The sequence below is a fragment of the Haplochromis burtoni genome, unplaced genomic scaffold, assembly GCF_018398535.1.
Source record: "Haplochromis burtoni strain Fernald_Lab_line unplaced genomic scaffold, NCSU_Asbu1 Contig_819, whole genome shotgun sequence".
NCBI classification, from domain to species: Eukaryota; Metazoa; Chordata; class Actinopteri; order Cichliformes; family Cichlidae; genus Haplochromis; species Haplochromis burtoni.
The window spans coordinates 38,544-54,170 of NW_024583180.1; the positions used below are offsets into that span (position 1 = coordinate 38,544).

A 15,627-nucleotide genomic window follows, 5' to 3' on the forward strand; every position below is an offset into this window, starting at 1 on the left:
GAGTTTATTTATCGTACATGATTACAGTCACAGGTGAGGGGGGCTGGTCAGGGTTGGGGGTCAGAGGTCAGAGGGGTTTAGAAGTAGTTGACGACTCTGCGGATGGACTGGATGTTGGGGTTCTGGGCCTGCCACTCGTTATGGCTGCAGTAGTCTCCACGCTCAACAATGTACATGCGGCCACGGAAGTTTGGCTCCTCGTACATCACCCAGCTGGAGGCGGAGCAAGGAGGGAAGAGAGGCGGGGTTAAAGTGAGGAACATGCTTTTATTAACCTGTCACACTTTTGTTAAGGAGGATTCTGAATGATGTTTAAATATATTCCGCCTTAAAACATCTTTAGACTTTGTTCTATTATGTTAAGTCATGCTAACACATCCAACCTTAGGTTGTTAGCATGCTAACATTAGCACTAAATAGAAAAATTAAGCTGAGGATGAAAAACAGTTCTACTGGTCTCCAGGTGAGAAGTCTAATAATAAGATAAGCCTGGTGGGGTTCATCCTCAGGGGGACATGAGCGTGAAAAATCCTGAAAGCTAAAGTTTGAACTCAATCAATCAAATCAATCATCAGCCAAAACTTCCAGCAACAAGAACATTACTGTGTCACATTTCATCATCTGGGGATAATAAATAATGAGCCCCACAGTCTAAGCTGCCAGCAGCAATAAAGTCTACAGAGTTCATCCTCTGCAGAGCAGGAATATGTCAACAACCGACCTTTACTTTGAATGTGAATGATAAATATTTCCTGTTAGCATGTTAGGAATATTGTCCTAATACTAATCTCAGGTTAAAGGTCACCAAAGTCTATCCCCTGGGGAGCAGGAACATCAGCGTTAAGGTTTCTGGTAAAGGAGAAACTCACGCTCCGTCTCCGTAGACCTTCACAGAGTTGATGCAGTTCTTGGAGAAGCCGCGGCTCTGCAGGAAGGGGCAGTCGTCGCAGATGTCCACGCACTGACCGGAGAAGTTACAGCCCTCGAACAGCTCGATGCGGTAGTGCTCGCCGTGCTGCCGGACAGACGGACACGATTAGGTCAGAATCCAACAACAAAACCTACATCACAGACCGGACGGAGCAGCAGTAGCTTCAGGATGAAGGTGCTTCACCCCAAAGCGAGAAAAGATGGTTTCCCCTCAGTGGAAAAGACTCACAGAGTCAGTCTTTCACTAACACATGAAAAACAAACTCTAACATTTTTAAAAGTGTGAATTAAAAAGAAGATGAAATTGTGTTTCCTGACAGCAGTAAAATCTCAGATCTGTCAGATCACCTCATCTGTGCTCTTTAAACAATCACGACCCCGTCAGAGGTGCTCACCATGCGGATGGGTTTGCAGGATCCCATGTGGTCGTTGTGGGAGTTCCACCTCTGGAATTCTGGGTACTCGCCGTGCTCCAGGATGTACTGCTGGCCCTTGAAGTCAGGGTGGTCGTAGCAGATCCAGGCTCCGCTCTCCACACGGATCGAGTTCACCCTGAAGAGACAAAGACAGGCTCCAGATGTTACCCTGCAGAGGTGCTCAGTCACACGTTGAAACCATCAGCAGGTTTAACTGGTCAGAACTTTTTCATCCTCCGTCCCAGCACGATCATCTGCTCAGACGCAGTCATGGAGCTCAGGTGATGATCAGCTGAAGGAAACAGGAAGCACTTAAACCAAGAACTCCAGTTTATCCTGACCATGATGATGATGATGTTGGCCTCGTGCTCTCCTCTGATGAAGAGCGACTGAATGTTTGATAAGGTCAGAAAAAAAGTGCTGAAAATGGTTTCTGTGTGGACGGACTTCAGTCTGAGTTTGTGCTGCTAGTGAAAACTGTTGGTCATCAAATTCACATCTTTGAGTTTGCAGAACGTCAGATCTTTGATATGTGTTTCTATTTGTCACTAAAAAGGAAACGTTTAGACTTCCTGTACGGCCAGAAATCACAAAGCTTCTGTTCTTCTGTGTTTTCGTTGATGTCATTAGAAAACTCTTAACAAGTTACTGAAACATAAGCTGACCTCGTATCAGTATTCAGAGGCTCGTCAGAAATATCAGCTCTCGCCTGAATTTCAGAAGCTGAAAGCAGAAACAGTTTCGTCCACACGGTTTGAATATAAATGTGACCACCAGGGGGCAGCGATTCCACACATGTGTTTTCAGATGTGCGCTGCAGGTCTCTCAGTTTCTGACATTTGTTGTACTTGTCATGACTTCATGACCTGCTTACAGTTACACTGACAGGCTGCGCCCCCTCGTGGCTCAGAGCGGTATTACATAAAACCAGCTGTTACGTTTCCTCTGATCAGCTGATCAGTCAGACTCTGGTTTCTGAGCTCAGAGAAACTGAAGGTGCGACTGAAGATCTGCTCTGACTCAGTTCAGGTTCAAACGTCTTCAGTAAAGAAAAAAAGAGAAAGCAAACACCCGAAAACAGGAAGTTACCTGTTCATGAAGCCGCGGTCCTGGAAGTTATCACAGTCACCTCTGACCTCCAGCTTCCTGCCGGTGAAGCACTTCCCCTCATAAAAAGTAATCTGCAGGACAAACGGTCACGTGCTTTCATTCAATGAAACTTTATTTAAAAATGAGTGACAGGACGAAGTTCCTGCTGTAATCTGAAGCCTCCAGTCTCACAGGTCTGAATTTATCATGACTCGGTCATGTGAATCATCTCCATCCTTCACCAGGTTGTTAGTCTTTGATGCCTCTAACATGGAATAACACGAATAAATAACAATGAATGACATTTCTGAATCTAGGCTGGAAAGTAACTGAGTATTTTTACTTGGGTACCCTGAAGGTGCTGCTCTGAGCCTGGGCTTAGAGGACGATCGAGCGTGCAGCGACGTCTGTTTGGTCTTAAACATGACCCCAGCTGCTTTATTAAAGTGACATCATCAACAGCAAACAGTGAAGTTTTAACAAAAACAGAAACTTTCGTTTTAATGTTTCACATGAATGTGAAGTGAAACTCAAAGTGATGATTTATTTTTTCTGTTCTTGTCTTTAAAAGCTAAATGTCCTGCTGCTGTGAGGAGCTTCACACCAAACTCCATTCAAAAATTGACTATTTTAAGCAGCCTGATCTTCAGCTTCAGAGCTCAGACTGAAACAGAGCTCAAAGCGATCCTCGTCGGTCTCACTCACCTTTCCAGAGTACTGTGACATTTTGTCCCGCTGGATGTCGTCCAACCTGGCCCGCAACCACACACACAGTGTAACAGAGAAAAAGTTGGACACCCCAATTTATACGGCAGGGGGGCGAGCGAGGGGCGCGGCGGGCTGAGGGCCGAGGCCCCCGGACAAAAGAGTCGGCTTCAAAGGTTTCTGCTGCCTCGACGCTTTCAGTTCATCCAGACCTGTCTGCTGATTCTGCTGTGTGTGTGTGTGTGTGTGTGTGTGAGTGTGTGTGATTATTTGTGTGTGTGTGTGTGTGTGTGTGTGTGTGTGTGTGATTGTGTGTGATTATTTTTGTGTTTGAGTGTGTGTGAGTGTGTGAATACATGGTGCTTGGCCGCAGCTTTGCAGCTCAATGATCTCGCACACGTCACGTTTCTACACAAACAGGCTGCGGTCAGGAGGAAGTACTTCCATCCTTTACTGCAGTAAAAGTACTAATACTGCGTCACTGACACTGCCTGCACTGATGCAGCTGTTAGATTTCGTTCAGTCTTTCTTTGACTATTTAAACTTTTCCATGAGCTGAGCTTCAGTCCTGCTTTGATGTGACGTCTTCATGAGCACCAACAACAGCAGCAGTGAATCTCAGGCTGAGGTAAAGCTACTGTCAGCAGGTGAACAGGTGACTTTTACCACCACAGAGCAGTTTGGGTTTCTACTTCCTGTGTGTGGTTCTTTTTCTGGTTTTTATCCTCCTCGTGGCTCCCGTGTTTCCACTTCCTGTTTTATTTTGGTAACTGCTCTTGTGCTTCCTGTTTTTATTGCTGGTAGGTTTCCCGCCGCGTCCTCACCTGTGTGGTTACAGTTGATGTATGTGTCCTGTCAGCACACAGGTGGACAGTCAGAGGACGTACCTGTCAGGTGTTCTCAGCTGATGGAAACACTGCACCAAGCTGAGACGAGACAGGAAGCACCAAATCAAAGCTTTGTTCTGTTCTCTGAGCTGAAACCTTCAACCTGAAGCAACATTAAATATTATTTATAAACGTTTCTCTGAGGTGTGTTTGCAGGTTTTCTGAGGATCAGGCTGAACACAGGCAGAATGAAAGCACATTAACCACCTGCAGCTCTGACTGTGGTCACATGATCGCAGTCAGCTGTTTGTCAGGACAGCCTCCTGGGCTCAGGCTGCCAAAGCTCCGTGTCAGAGCTCAGATGGTCTCAGGCTGGTTTCCTGAACACAACGATGAGTTCACTGCACTCAGACTCCACAGTCACAGACTTGTGATCGTGCTCTGCTCGACGGGGTTTACAGGCAGCAGCTGCAGTCCCCCTGATGTCCAGCAGAGGCAGCAGTGAGTCAGCCGCAGAGACTCCGTGTTTAAATAATCATGTTCCCAGATTTGGATGCTGCTGTTTCCCAGATGGCGAGTGGAGCCACGATTGAATTTTACAGATATTTCTGGAGTGACATTAAAGATTTGTTATTAGAGGTATTCAATGAATGTGTTAATGATCAGATGCTCTCTCCAACTGTGAAACGAGGAATCATTTCTTTACTTCCTAAACCAAACAAGGACTCGGTCCTTTTAGATAACTGGAGACGTATCACACTTCTTTGCTGTGATTATGAATTGTTAGCTCATCTCTATGCCAACAGATTAAAAACAGGAATAACTCAAATAATAGATGAGACACAGTCAGCCTTTATAAAAATATTCCTCATGATAGCCTTATTTTATTTCCTGGTTTCTTTAAAGCTTTTGATTCTTTGGGGCATAATTTGTTATTTAAAGCTCTGGAGGCTGTGGGTTTGGGTCCCAGATCTGTTAGTGTAGGGAAAATGTTGTACAGAGATATAACAAGTAGAACTGCTCTCAATCAAGGGTTTTCTAATAGTTTTAAAATTAATCGTGGCATTCAGCAGGGATGCCCTATTAGCCCGTTATTGTTTGTTGTTGCAGCAGAAATGCCATTTATATCAAACTCTCTCCAGATCTGGAAGGAATAAACATTCTTGATAAATAATTTAAAATTAGTCAATGTGCTGACGACACTGCCTTATTTCTAAGGAATGTAAATATGGTCTCTATTGCAATTAATAAAATCCTTTCAGTTTCAAAGCATCCGTCTTAACACTAAACCTTAAAAAATGTGAAATCTTAGCTGCACAGCTGTAATCAAAGTACTGCTAACAATATTCCAGTAAAAGAGGAGGTAAAATACCTTGGTTTAATAATCAGTAAGGATATTAATGATGGAGAGATTAATAACATAACTTCTAGATTAAATGTAGTTTAAAAAAAATTTAATCACTGGCTAACACGTGATTTGTCCATATTAGGTCGTATCTTACTGTCTAAAGCAGGACTTTCAAGACTCATATATCCCTGTTATTCAATTTTTACATCTCCCAAAATGATCAAACTGTCCAATTCTATTTTATTCAGCTTTATCTGGAAGAATAAAACACATTATATACACAAATCACAGTTAAAGACTATGAAAGCTTTAGACTTTGAGTCCATTATTGCTGCGTTCAGGCTCAGATGGATGAACGACTGCATTTCCCTCAGTCTATGTGGTGCCATAATCCAAACAAACTCTTTAATAAGCTCGAGGGTAGATTTTCTGCTCAGATGTGATTTTGAAATATCTGAGATTCCTCTTAAATTGTCTAGTTTCTATAAGCAAGCTTTGAATGTTAGGAAACTAATTTTCACCCACAATCCTGTGCTGTGGAATAGCAGGGTCATAGTCATCAATAAGAGTCCTTATTTAAATCAGACTGGTATGATAACAGTGTGTGTTTGTTTTTGATCTGCTTGATAAAAACAGAAACTTGCTATCTTACGAAGAATTTATTGATAAGTGTAAAATAGACGTTTCATTTAATAATTATAAGGTTTGTAAAGCGATACCCACACCACCGTAAACACTTTTTTTTTTTTGCCTGTCCCGTTTGGCTCTTTTGCCATCAGAATTGTTGTCTAAAGGCAAAGAAAGATGCCCAACGGATTTACTTTACCAAATTGACCATCCCAGCCTTGCCGTAATGGTCCATTTGATTCACCTTTTATTGTTTATTTTATTTTCACTTACTGAATACGGGACAGACTTGACTGGGGGAAAGAAGGGGAGAAAGAAAGAGGGAAAGAGAAACAGCTGAGAAGAGGGACGGGGGAGAAGGGCAAAAGACAAAAACCAACAGAACGGGCAGAGAAAAAAAAATGCATATATCAATCACCTGGATCACCTGCTGAGAAAGAAAAAAGAAAACAAGCAGAAGAGAACAAGAGTAATAGAATAAACAACATCACAATGATATATGGGAATATGACAGTAAATACTAAATATTAAACATTATTGTGCAGCACATAAGATCAACAGAACACAGTGTGCTTTGAGGTAGGAGCCAAAAAGGGTGTAGTTTGTGGGTGTGATCACCCGTGTGTACACCTGTGAGCATGGACGCGCTTGTTTTTTGTTTTTAAAAGGTTCCTTCATGTAATGATCTGCTAGAGGGTGTGGGGGGGCCACAGCCCCGTCCTCCAGGGCATGAAGCAGGTATGGAGGAGATCAAAACTCCAGACATCCAGAGGCCCCCAGAACACAAGAGACCAAGGAAGACCAACAGAGGGGCAGCCGCGCCACTGTCCCAGAAAGAGCTGAGGAGAGTCCCAGATGAGGGCTCACTCAGCAGCCGCGGAGCAGAAGCCAGGGGGAGTTGCAGTGACGCGCCCGTGAGCTCCGCCGGCAGCCAGCTGTGCCTGAGTGACCGAGCCCCAGGCCGAGAGGCCGGGGGCACCCCACCTCCGAAGTGGCCCGAGCGAGCCCCACACTCCAGACCGCAGTCGGACGGCCAACTCCTCCTCCTAGCCCCCCCACTCCAGCAGGTCGCAGAGAATGGGGGTGAGAGAAGACTCCAAACCTCCCTCCACCCGCTCATTGTAGTGTTGATGCATGTGTGTTCTAAGGTGCATTTAAAACCCAGGAGGGCATGGAGCTACCTGCCAGAGAGCAGCAGGTAAGCGCATGGTCCCTCCTGCTAGCCCTCAATGTCTACGTGTATTTAAAATTGAGAGGTGGGCAACGATGCCAGGGGTGGGGTGTACACCCTGATGGTACTTTGGACTCCGTGTATCGTGCCCCCCCCCAAGATCCTATATGTATGTGTAATGAGAGTGTGAGTAATGTGAATGTCTAAGTTGTGGGATAAAATTGAGGCAGAGGCAGCCAGAAGGGGACAGAGGGGGGGGTAGCCTCCTCTGCACCCTGGTGACATACCCCTACTCCAAGGCCCTGCATGTGTGGGTGGTTGTGGTGGAGCGGGAAGAGGGAGGCAGCTGGAGATGGGGAGGGAAGGAAGGGAGGGGCACCATCGTAAACACTTTAAAGTATTCACTAACAAGAACAAGCTCACCTTCACTGACAATGACACCTCAATAAAGGACAAACTATTTAATAATAAGTTAATCTCTAATACCTGTAAGCAAACAGTATTCTGTAACTATAATGTCAATGTCAGACATCACCTCGATAACACGTTGAAAGAAAAGTCATTTTCTTACCTAAAATAGCCACCTGTGCCTAAAATGAAAGAAACACTTCAGAATCATATCTGACGTTTATCCAGTTGGAGAGCTCCTGTATAAAAGGTTTAAGTTCGAGTCCGACTCTTTTCTGTTCTTCTGATCCAGAAACATTGGAGCATTTTTCACTTGTCAGTACGTTGATGCTTTTTGGTTTGAAATGCTCTGTTGGGTTTCACTCAGAACTTCCAATACACCTGCCTTCACATCTAAGGATGTTCTTTACTTTATGGACAACCTGGAATCTGAAATCTCTGATGTTGTCAGTTTTGTAATAGTGCTGTGTATTTTATTCATTCATGTAAGTGGAAGATGCCTCTCCTCTGTTTACCGTCTTCTTCAATTACTTTTGTCAGTATTTTAAGTCACTTAAGCTTATTTCAAATATGAATTAAAAAAAACTTCTGTACTATGCTGTAAAACCACAAAGTACTTGTTATTCTAATGTTCCTGCCTCTGTCAAAAGGTCTATGTTCCTTATTATTAAGCCCCAGATACTTTATTTTCTCCCTTTGAAGTTAATGACTTGCTTCACCATCTTTATAATGTAAATTGTTACAATTCTGGTCTGTTTGACTTGGATTTGATCATTTCTTCCAATAAAGATTAAAAAATCATGCTCACAGACTGTTTGATGTCCAGAGATAATATCTGCTTTCATAACACCTGTTTCTAACTCACCTGTTTAAATCGTATTAAGGATTAAAGTTTGCATTATTAGGGGCGTGGCCTCTTTGACTGAGAGGTGGATGGTGACACAGGTGGTTGTAGCTGCTAGCTGTCTGCTAGCTTCACCTGAACTGCAACTCTGGACCGTGTTTGTGCTGTTGGAGCGTTTAATGACATCATGTGACCAATAACATGGCTGCTGTGAGGTTACTGTGGTAACAGAGCATCCAACAATGTGGAGCTCCAGGTTTTGTGCACAGTGAAATTTGAGGACTTTGATTGGGTGTTACTCAATGAGAAGGTACCTGTGTCTGTGTGATGCTGACATCAGCTGATAACCTCTTAAATATGGTCACTTCTGGACACAGAAAGCAACATGGCGGCAGCAAGAGGCTCCACAACTGCGCTACAGCCATCTTTTATATACAGTCTGTCCATTTTATTAGTTTCTGTTACTAATCAAATCAAATCACGTGAGCTCAGTCTGTGTTGAAGCTGACTTTATTTATTTTTTGGCGTTATTCCATAGATACAGTCAGGACTGACAGGAAACAGAGAGAGAGGAAGACATGCAGCAGTTCTCTTTAACCAATGGGAGAGCAGGAGATGACGGCGTGGGCGGGAGCAGCGATGTAAACATGTTAGCCGCTGATTAGCTCCACTGTGGCGACGCTAGTTAACCCTTCACCGCCTTAGCCCGTCCTCCCGAACCTTGGACCCCCGGATCTGCGCTTTAATGGCCGGCGTCGCGCTGAGGTGCTCCGCTGTCTGGCGCCGTGTCACATTAACAAGGTATGACCGGGGAGGCCCGCGGGGTGTTTGAGGCGGAATCAGAAGTTTAGATGCTAACTGTAGTTAGAAAAGTCTGGAGGAAGCTAACAGATAGCATGGCTGTTAGCACTGAGTGTCGGGGGTCTGTGGTTACCTGACCGCTAACGACACCTGTCAGACTCAGGTGTCACACAGAGACGGGCTGAAGCTGACAGGTGCGCTGCTCGCGCTCAAAGCGGCGAAATATCAGCTGTTAAATAAGCAGCTAGCTGCAGCTAGCATGGTTGCAGCTAGCATGGCTGCAGCTAGCCACGACCTTTGCTCCACATTCAGACATGACCTGAAGATGAGGCTCAGCTTCATCCTCTGTTCATTCAGTGAGCGGGTCAGTAGGGTTGCCAACTCCCTGAAAAATAAATAAGGGACACCTCGTGGCCAGGGCCGGGCAACCCAGTTGTCTTCACCCTTCCCAGTGTGGTAGCTCTTTTTTGTGTGTGAAATTATTTTTTAACCATTTGACTTGAATTTGATTTAAGCAGATGCATATTCTTTGTGATATGACCATATGGGAAACAAATGATCATTTAGCCATTTATTTTTAGCTCAAAATGACAACATTAACACAGTAAAACAGGTCTCTTTCTTAAACAGAAGCCTGTCATGCTTAACTTTTGAGAATATAAGTAAATCTTTCTTTAAAAGAACTCTGTCCTGCTTAACTTAAAATTATATAAATTAATAGAAAACAATAGAACAAAATATTCTTGTAACAGTGCACATTTAGTGCATTTAGTACAATTGGCTTCAGCTGAGGTATTATTTCAGCTTTTCTAATGCTAATCAGCTGCTCCTGTTTGTAAACCCACTTGTTCCCATGATTACGCATCTTAACTCATCATCATTATTCATCTATGTATTACTTTTATGTATTAGTCATCTATTTGTTGTAATCATCTATCCTTGCAGTTGTTTATTACACAAAATAAATTATATTATCACACTTCTGGCCACATAGCGCTGATATTCACTGCACATGCCCATATTAACCTTAACCAGAGGGTTTAAAAAAACAACCAGTGTTTACATACCATATCTGCTTCTGCCGTGGCCTGGTGGACAAAAAATTGGTTAAGGGTTCCCCGAGCTTTCACACCCCTCATGTTCTTCATGTGCCCACCACTAGAAGCATGCCTATGGAAAAAGTGCGCCGGCACACAGTGCAGTGCGCTTTAAAGGTGTTACCGTGCATTTTCCCAGCCAGGTGTTTCCCTTTTCCCATTCCTCCCGTGCCACAGTCAGTGCGCTTTATAGGTGTTATCGTGCACTTTTCCTTTTCCCATTCCTCCCTGTACTTTTGCAGCCTATTTTTCTTTCTCTGAGCGAACAAACATTGCTGCTCTAACGCTGGGCTCACACTGTGCGATTTTTGGCCCATTTTGAGACGATTTTTGAGTCGTGCGACCGATTTGGTGATCGGCCCGATTTTGGCCTTCATCGTGCGTCGTGTAGTATACGTGGGGTAACGAGAAGCGATTAACACCTCGAGCAGCTCCCGATCATCAATCGCTCGTGAGGGTGTCACCACAGCCGCTCACACTGCTCACGCGCAAACACGTAAACGTCGGTGAAAAAGACGGAGCAGCACGGCTGTGCAGCGTGTGATCTGGACACAAGCGATGGAGGCACAACTTGCGCCGCCCCCGCCCGTCGCCGGGCGCGCGGCTGCGGCGGCCCCCTCCACGCCCGGACGCTCCCCACCGCCTCTGACGCACCCCCAGCGCTCGAAACCGCCGCGCCGGCCGCGGCCCCCGCGGGCCGCGGCCCCGGGTCCGCGCGCGCGCCCAGTCCCCAGCCCCCGCCTGCCCCGGCCACGCCCCCGCTGTCCCGCCCCCCGGCCCGCGCCGGACCAATCACTGCACGCGGCCGGATGCCGCCGCGGAGCTGCGCCGCGCCCCCCGCCCACGCCGGCTCACACGCATCTGCGCGCAAACAAAACGTGAAAAAGACGGAGCAGCACGGCTGTGCAGCGTGTGATCTGGACACAAGCGATGGAGGCACAACTTGTAGAACTTTGGAAAGCTCATCCGAGCCTTTTCGATGTGGCATCACAAAATTATCACGACCACAACAACCGTGAAAATAGTTGGATTTACATTGCTGCTCAATCACAGCTGCCTGATCATGTTTTTCATTAGCAATTTAGCAAAGTTGATGGTGGTGGTGTGTCTGTGTGAGTGAAAGACAGAGAGAGCGAGCGCAGATTTCTGTTATAACCTTCATGTTATGGAGGCACAGTGTGAGCACTCAGGTCGCATCAGAGCATCGGGCGGTATAGTGTGAGACCTGCATCGTGACCTATGAACTTCTAACCCTTGCGAGTCAATCGTGCAGTTTGAGCAGGAGCTGAATAACGTGACTGAAAAAATCGCACAGTGTCTGCCCAGCTTTAGGTGTACTGTCGTCCGAGACTTGCACCGCAGTGTCGGCGTTTGTTTCCCTGTTGGCCATGCTTCTTGTTGTGGTCATCTGTTGTCTTCCGGTATTTTCTCCGTAAGCGACCTTTCCTCGACCAATGAGATGAGCGGTCTAATTTCATCTCGAATTGTCATAAGTGTGCTGTCAGCTCATTGGTCACAAAGCAGGAGAGGGGCTGGGAATTATGTTTTCAAACAAAGCGTTAATTCCATTAACATTTATAGACTACTTTTGATTCTCACTGTATTACGGGACAAAGTGCGTCCCTTATTAGCTCAATACGGGACGATTCCGTTTTTTAAGGGACGGTTGGCAACCCTAGTCACAGGTGAGCAGACAGATGGGCTAGCATGTTATAGCTCATATTCACACTGAAGATGGAGGTTCTGCTCTTAAATGACGAAGAAGCCACAGCAATAGTCTTCATCACTGAGCTGCGCCTGTTTGGGTGAAGCTGTAGTGAAAGTGTGAGTCAGGTTTGTCATGATTGGCTCTGTAAACACTGTGTGTGCTTCTGTTTCCAGCTCAGTCCGATCCAACATTCCCAGCCTGAAGTTTCACACCACAGCGTCTCCCATGATGGGTAAGTACCACCACCATCATCATCATCCATGATGTTCACAGCAGCAGGAGAGCCTTCAAAGCACAGTGAGTTATAAACAGGTGTTATTATGGGGACGGAGAGGACAGAGCCCAGAACAGGTTTGTATCATGTTTATTTCTGCTGGGATTTTAGAATCTCACAGTAAGTTCTCTGAGGAGCTCAAACAGCACATGTACTGATGATGATGATGATGATCGGGGACTCTTGGTGATGATTGCGTGTTTTCAGGTGTGACAGTGGAGCAGTTTGAGCAGGCGAAGAGCAAACTGTCGACGCTGAAGGACGACCCGGGCAACGAGGTCAAACTGAAGATCTACGCTCTCTTGTGCAGTCCAGGTCACAGTTCGATGCACCGCTAGATGTTCCACCTAGATGTTCACGCTGTGTTCCACACGTTCTAGATGTTCCACACGTTCTAGATGTTCACATTCACTTCCCACGTTCTAGATGTTCCCATCACGTTCTAGATGTTCCTCTAAGTCTCACGTTCTAGATGTTCCACACGTTCTAGATGTTCCACACGTTCTAGATGTTCCACAGCTAACTGTGTTCTAGATTTCTCCCATAACGTTCCACACGTTCTAGATGTTCCGCACAGTTCTCAGCGTTCCTAAGTTCCACACGTTCTAGATGTTCCACACGTTCTAGATGTTCCTCTAATCCGCATCTGGTTCAGCACTGTTCAGCATGTTCACTGTTCTAGATGTTCCACACGTTCACGTTCTAGCATGTTCCACACTTCAATGTTCGCTCAAGATGTTCCACACTAGTTCACGTCAAGATGTTCCACACGTTCTAGATGTTCCACATTCAGACATTTGGTGTTCTGGAAATTTCTCACGTGGAGCTTTTCAAAGCAGGTTTTTAATTGGTTAATCCAGATTTGTCAAACCTTTTTAAAAAAAAAAAAAAAATCATGTCCTCCTTTAAAAAAGTATTGGCTTAAAAAAATGATACTTATGAAAACTTCATAAAACTGAGTCTAATTTTCAGTAACCTCAGTGTAAAAAAACTAATTTAATTGGTGTTACTGTGGGACTGATTAGATTTGGAAGTGAAGGAAAATATAAGTCGCTCCATCTTGTTACTGAGCGTCACTGCTGCCACCTGCCAGATTCTTACGCCAGCTGTGGGGTCAGCTGTGGGGCCAGCTGTGGGGTCAGCAGCTGCTTCTGCTCCTTCTTCAGCAATCTGTCGTCCCGGTTTGAGACGTGAGTAAAACTGTGCTCAGCGTTCAGATGTGGGAGCGTGCTGATCTCCTGTCATTGGCTGGAGTCGTGCGTGTGCCGCTAACAGCTGCTTCGTCTCGTCGGAGTGCTAACGTGAAGCCGAGCTCGACACATATGACAGAGATGCTCAAAACTCTGCCCCGGTGTAAAAGTCCCGGTGTGTGGGTTCAAGAAGGACTTCAGTATAAGTTCACCTGCTCCTCTTCCTCCTTTTCCTCCTCGCTCAGGCCACCCAGGGTCCCTGCAACGCTCCCAAACCCGGCATGCTGGACTTTGTCAACAAGGCCAAGTGGGACGCGTGGAAGTCTCTGGGCTCCATCTCACAGGTACAAACACAGCAGGGAGATAAATGATGAAGGGTCGTTGCTCAGCTGTCTGTAGGAAGTCTTTTATTCTCTCGGGACTTCAGGTTAACGCTCTTTCCTGAAAGAGCGTCGCTGCGCTTGGATCTCACAGATCTGCTCCTCCTTTAGCTTCTTGATGCTAACAGGCCGCTCTGCTGTGTTCTTTCCTCTTTGGTTTGAATCTGTTAGGATGAAGCCCGACAGAAGTACTGCGACCTGATTGGCTCCCTGGTGGAGGCAGAGACTGGAAGCTCCCCCCAGGTGAGCGCACAGCCAGCTGGGAGCGGTGCGACCTACGAGACGCTGTTGGTCACCAAGGAGGATGACATCACCACCATCAAACTGAACCGACCGGCCAAGAAGAACGCCATCACGACCGAGGTCAGCCACGCTTCAGACTGAAGCTACTCTGAAACAAAAACATGTACACCTGCTTTTCTTACATCTGTGTTTCCTGTCAGATGTACAACGAGATCATCGCCGCTCTGGAGCAGGCGGCCACGGACGACTCTGTCATCACCGTCGTTACAGGTGTGCACACGCACACACGCACGCACGCACGCACGCACGCACACACACACACACACACACACACACGGCTGTGTGTCAGGTCCTGTGAGCTTCCAGAACAAACCACTGACAGGAAGAAGAGTCAAATGAATAAAGCTGCTGTGTGAACGTCTCTGGTTCATCATCAGGCCTGCAGATGTTACTGAACATCATGAATGATCGTTGCTGTTCGTGGAGAGAATGAGTCTGAGGAAACGCGGCGGTCCGTCCTCGCTGGGACTAAACTCCGACTGAAACCTTCAGGCTCGTGTTGAAGTGAACGCGTGTTCTCTTCGTTCTCACGTTTCAGGCGCCGGCGATTTCTACTGCAGTGGAAACGACCTCACCAACTTCACCAAGATCCCGGAGAACGGGGTGGAGGAGATGGCCAGACGGGGTGCAGATCTGCTCAGGTGAGTGTTCATGATGGAAGCAGCAGGAAACCCACTGTACTCGAGTAAAAGTACCAAAGTATTCATGTCCTTAAGTATAGCGTGGATCACGGTGGCTCTGCATGCACGCCGTCATCTGCATCATGTGAGGTCGTCTCCTTGTTGACCTCTGAACCTCAAACTGCCCTGAAGGAGAGATCAGCCTGAAACCTCGCACAGTCAGGATGTTTTATCTGGTGCCAAACCTGAAACCCTGAGCTCTCCTCTGTCTCTCTGCAGGAAGTACGTGAACGCTTACATAGACTTCCCCAAGCCGCTGGTTGCCGTGGTGAACGGACCGGCTGTGGGCGTGTCTGTCACTGTGCTGGGCCTCTTTGACCTGGTCTACGCCACAGAGAGGGTACACACACACACACACACAGAGAAGACGTCACATGATGATGGTGAAACCTTTGACTCGTAGGCTCAGGATGTTTGAGTGCAGACTCAGGTGTGTTTCCTCACCTGGGTGATGATCTTGGCTCTGTGGTCACAGCTGGACCTGCTGTGCGTGTTTGTTCAGACTGCGCTGCAGCGCAGCATGATTATCAGTGCTGCAAACACCATCTCCCTCCATCACCTACAGGGTTTTTGCTGAAACACGAGTTTACATTAGAAATGCACAACAGCCATTTTCTTACACTAACTATGCATAACTGTTGTGAGACACGATCATCTGACCGTGCCCTCCCCCCTCCTACTGACTCCCACAATTGCTCCCATTTCCTGTCTGTATTTCTCTGGAGTCTGTTCATGTGGATGTAGGCCTCCATGATCAGTGAACTGACCTCCCAGCCCATTGTTCCTTCAGTGGGCTGCAAACCTGCAGTCAGCTGAGACTGAAGACGTC

General features: G+C 46.4%; 2 protein-coding genes across 2 annotated transcripts in view; one reads left to right on the plus strand and one right to left on the minus strand.

The window, feature by feature from the left end:
- LOC102307981 (gamma-crystallin N-B) lies at positions 1 to 3,293 on the minus strand. Its single transcript, XM_005952230.2, has 5 exons — positions 3,141 to 3,293; positions 2,436 to 2,527; positions 1,326 to 1,482; positions 870 to 1,015; positions 1 to 213 (listed from the first exon to the last, which is right to left on the minus strand). Exons 1-5 carry the CDS (start codon positions 3,159 to 3,161, stop codon positions 78 to 80), a joined length of 552 nt encoding a protein of 183 aa, XP_005952292.1. The 5' UTR covers positions 3,162 to 3,293; the 3' UTR covers positions 1 to 77.
- Positions 3,294 to 8,856: 5,563 nt separating this feature from the next.
- The window catches only part of eci2 (enoyl-CoA delta isomerase 2), a 9,029-nt gene continuing 2,258 nt past the window's right edge, over positions 8,857 to 15,627 (plus strand). The window contains exons 1-9 of the mRNA XM_042215765.1: positions 8,857 to 9,166; positions 12,145 to 12,203; positions 12,453 to 12,549; positions 13,441 to 13,447; positions 13,681 to 13,779; positions 13,987 to 14,178; positions 14,259 to 14,328; positions 14,657 to 14,759; positions 15,018 to 15,138. Of these exons, the coding sequence (XP_042071699.1) occupies positions 9,111 to 9,166; positions 12,145 to 12,203; positions 12,453 to 12,549; positions 13,441 to 13,447; positions 13,681 to 13,779; positions 13,987 to 14,178; positions 14,259 to 14,328; positions 14,657 to 14,759; positions 15,018 to 15,138 (804 nt within the window). The 5' untranslated portion in view covers positions 8,857 to 9,110. The remainder of the gene's footprint in view (positions 9,167 to 12,144; positions 12,204 to 12,452; positions 12,550 to 13,440; positions 13,448 to 13,680; positions 13,780 to 13,986; positions 14,179 to 14,258; positions 14,329 to 14,656; positions 14,760 to 15,017; positions 15,139 to 15,627) is intronic.

Excerpts from the sequence above, each read along its gene's own strand:
- LOC102307981 (XM_005952230.2), bottom strand. The coding sequence starts at position 3,161 with ATGTCACAGTACTCTGGAAAG. Across the intron at positions 2,528-3,140 it reads TGTCACAGTACTCTGGAAAG|ATTACTTTTTATGAGGGGAA; the intron begins GTGAGTGAGACC and ends TTTGTCCTGCAG. Across the intron at positions 1,483-2,435 it reads GACCGCGGCTTCATGAACAG|GGTGAACTCGATCCGTGTGG; the intron begins GTAACTTCCTGT and ends TTGTCTCTTCAG.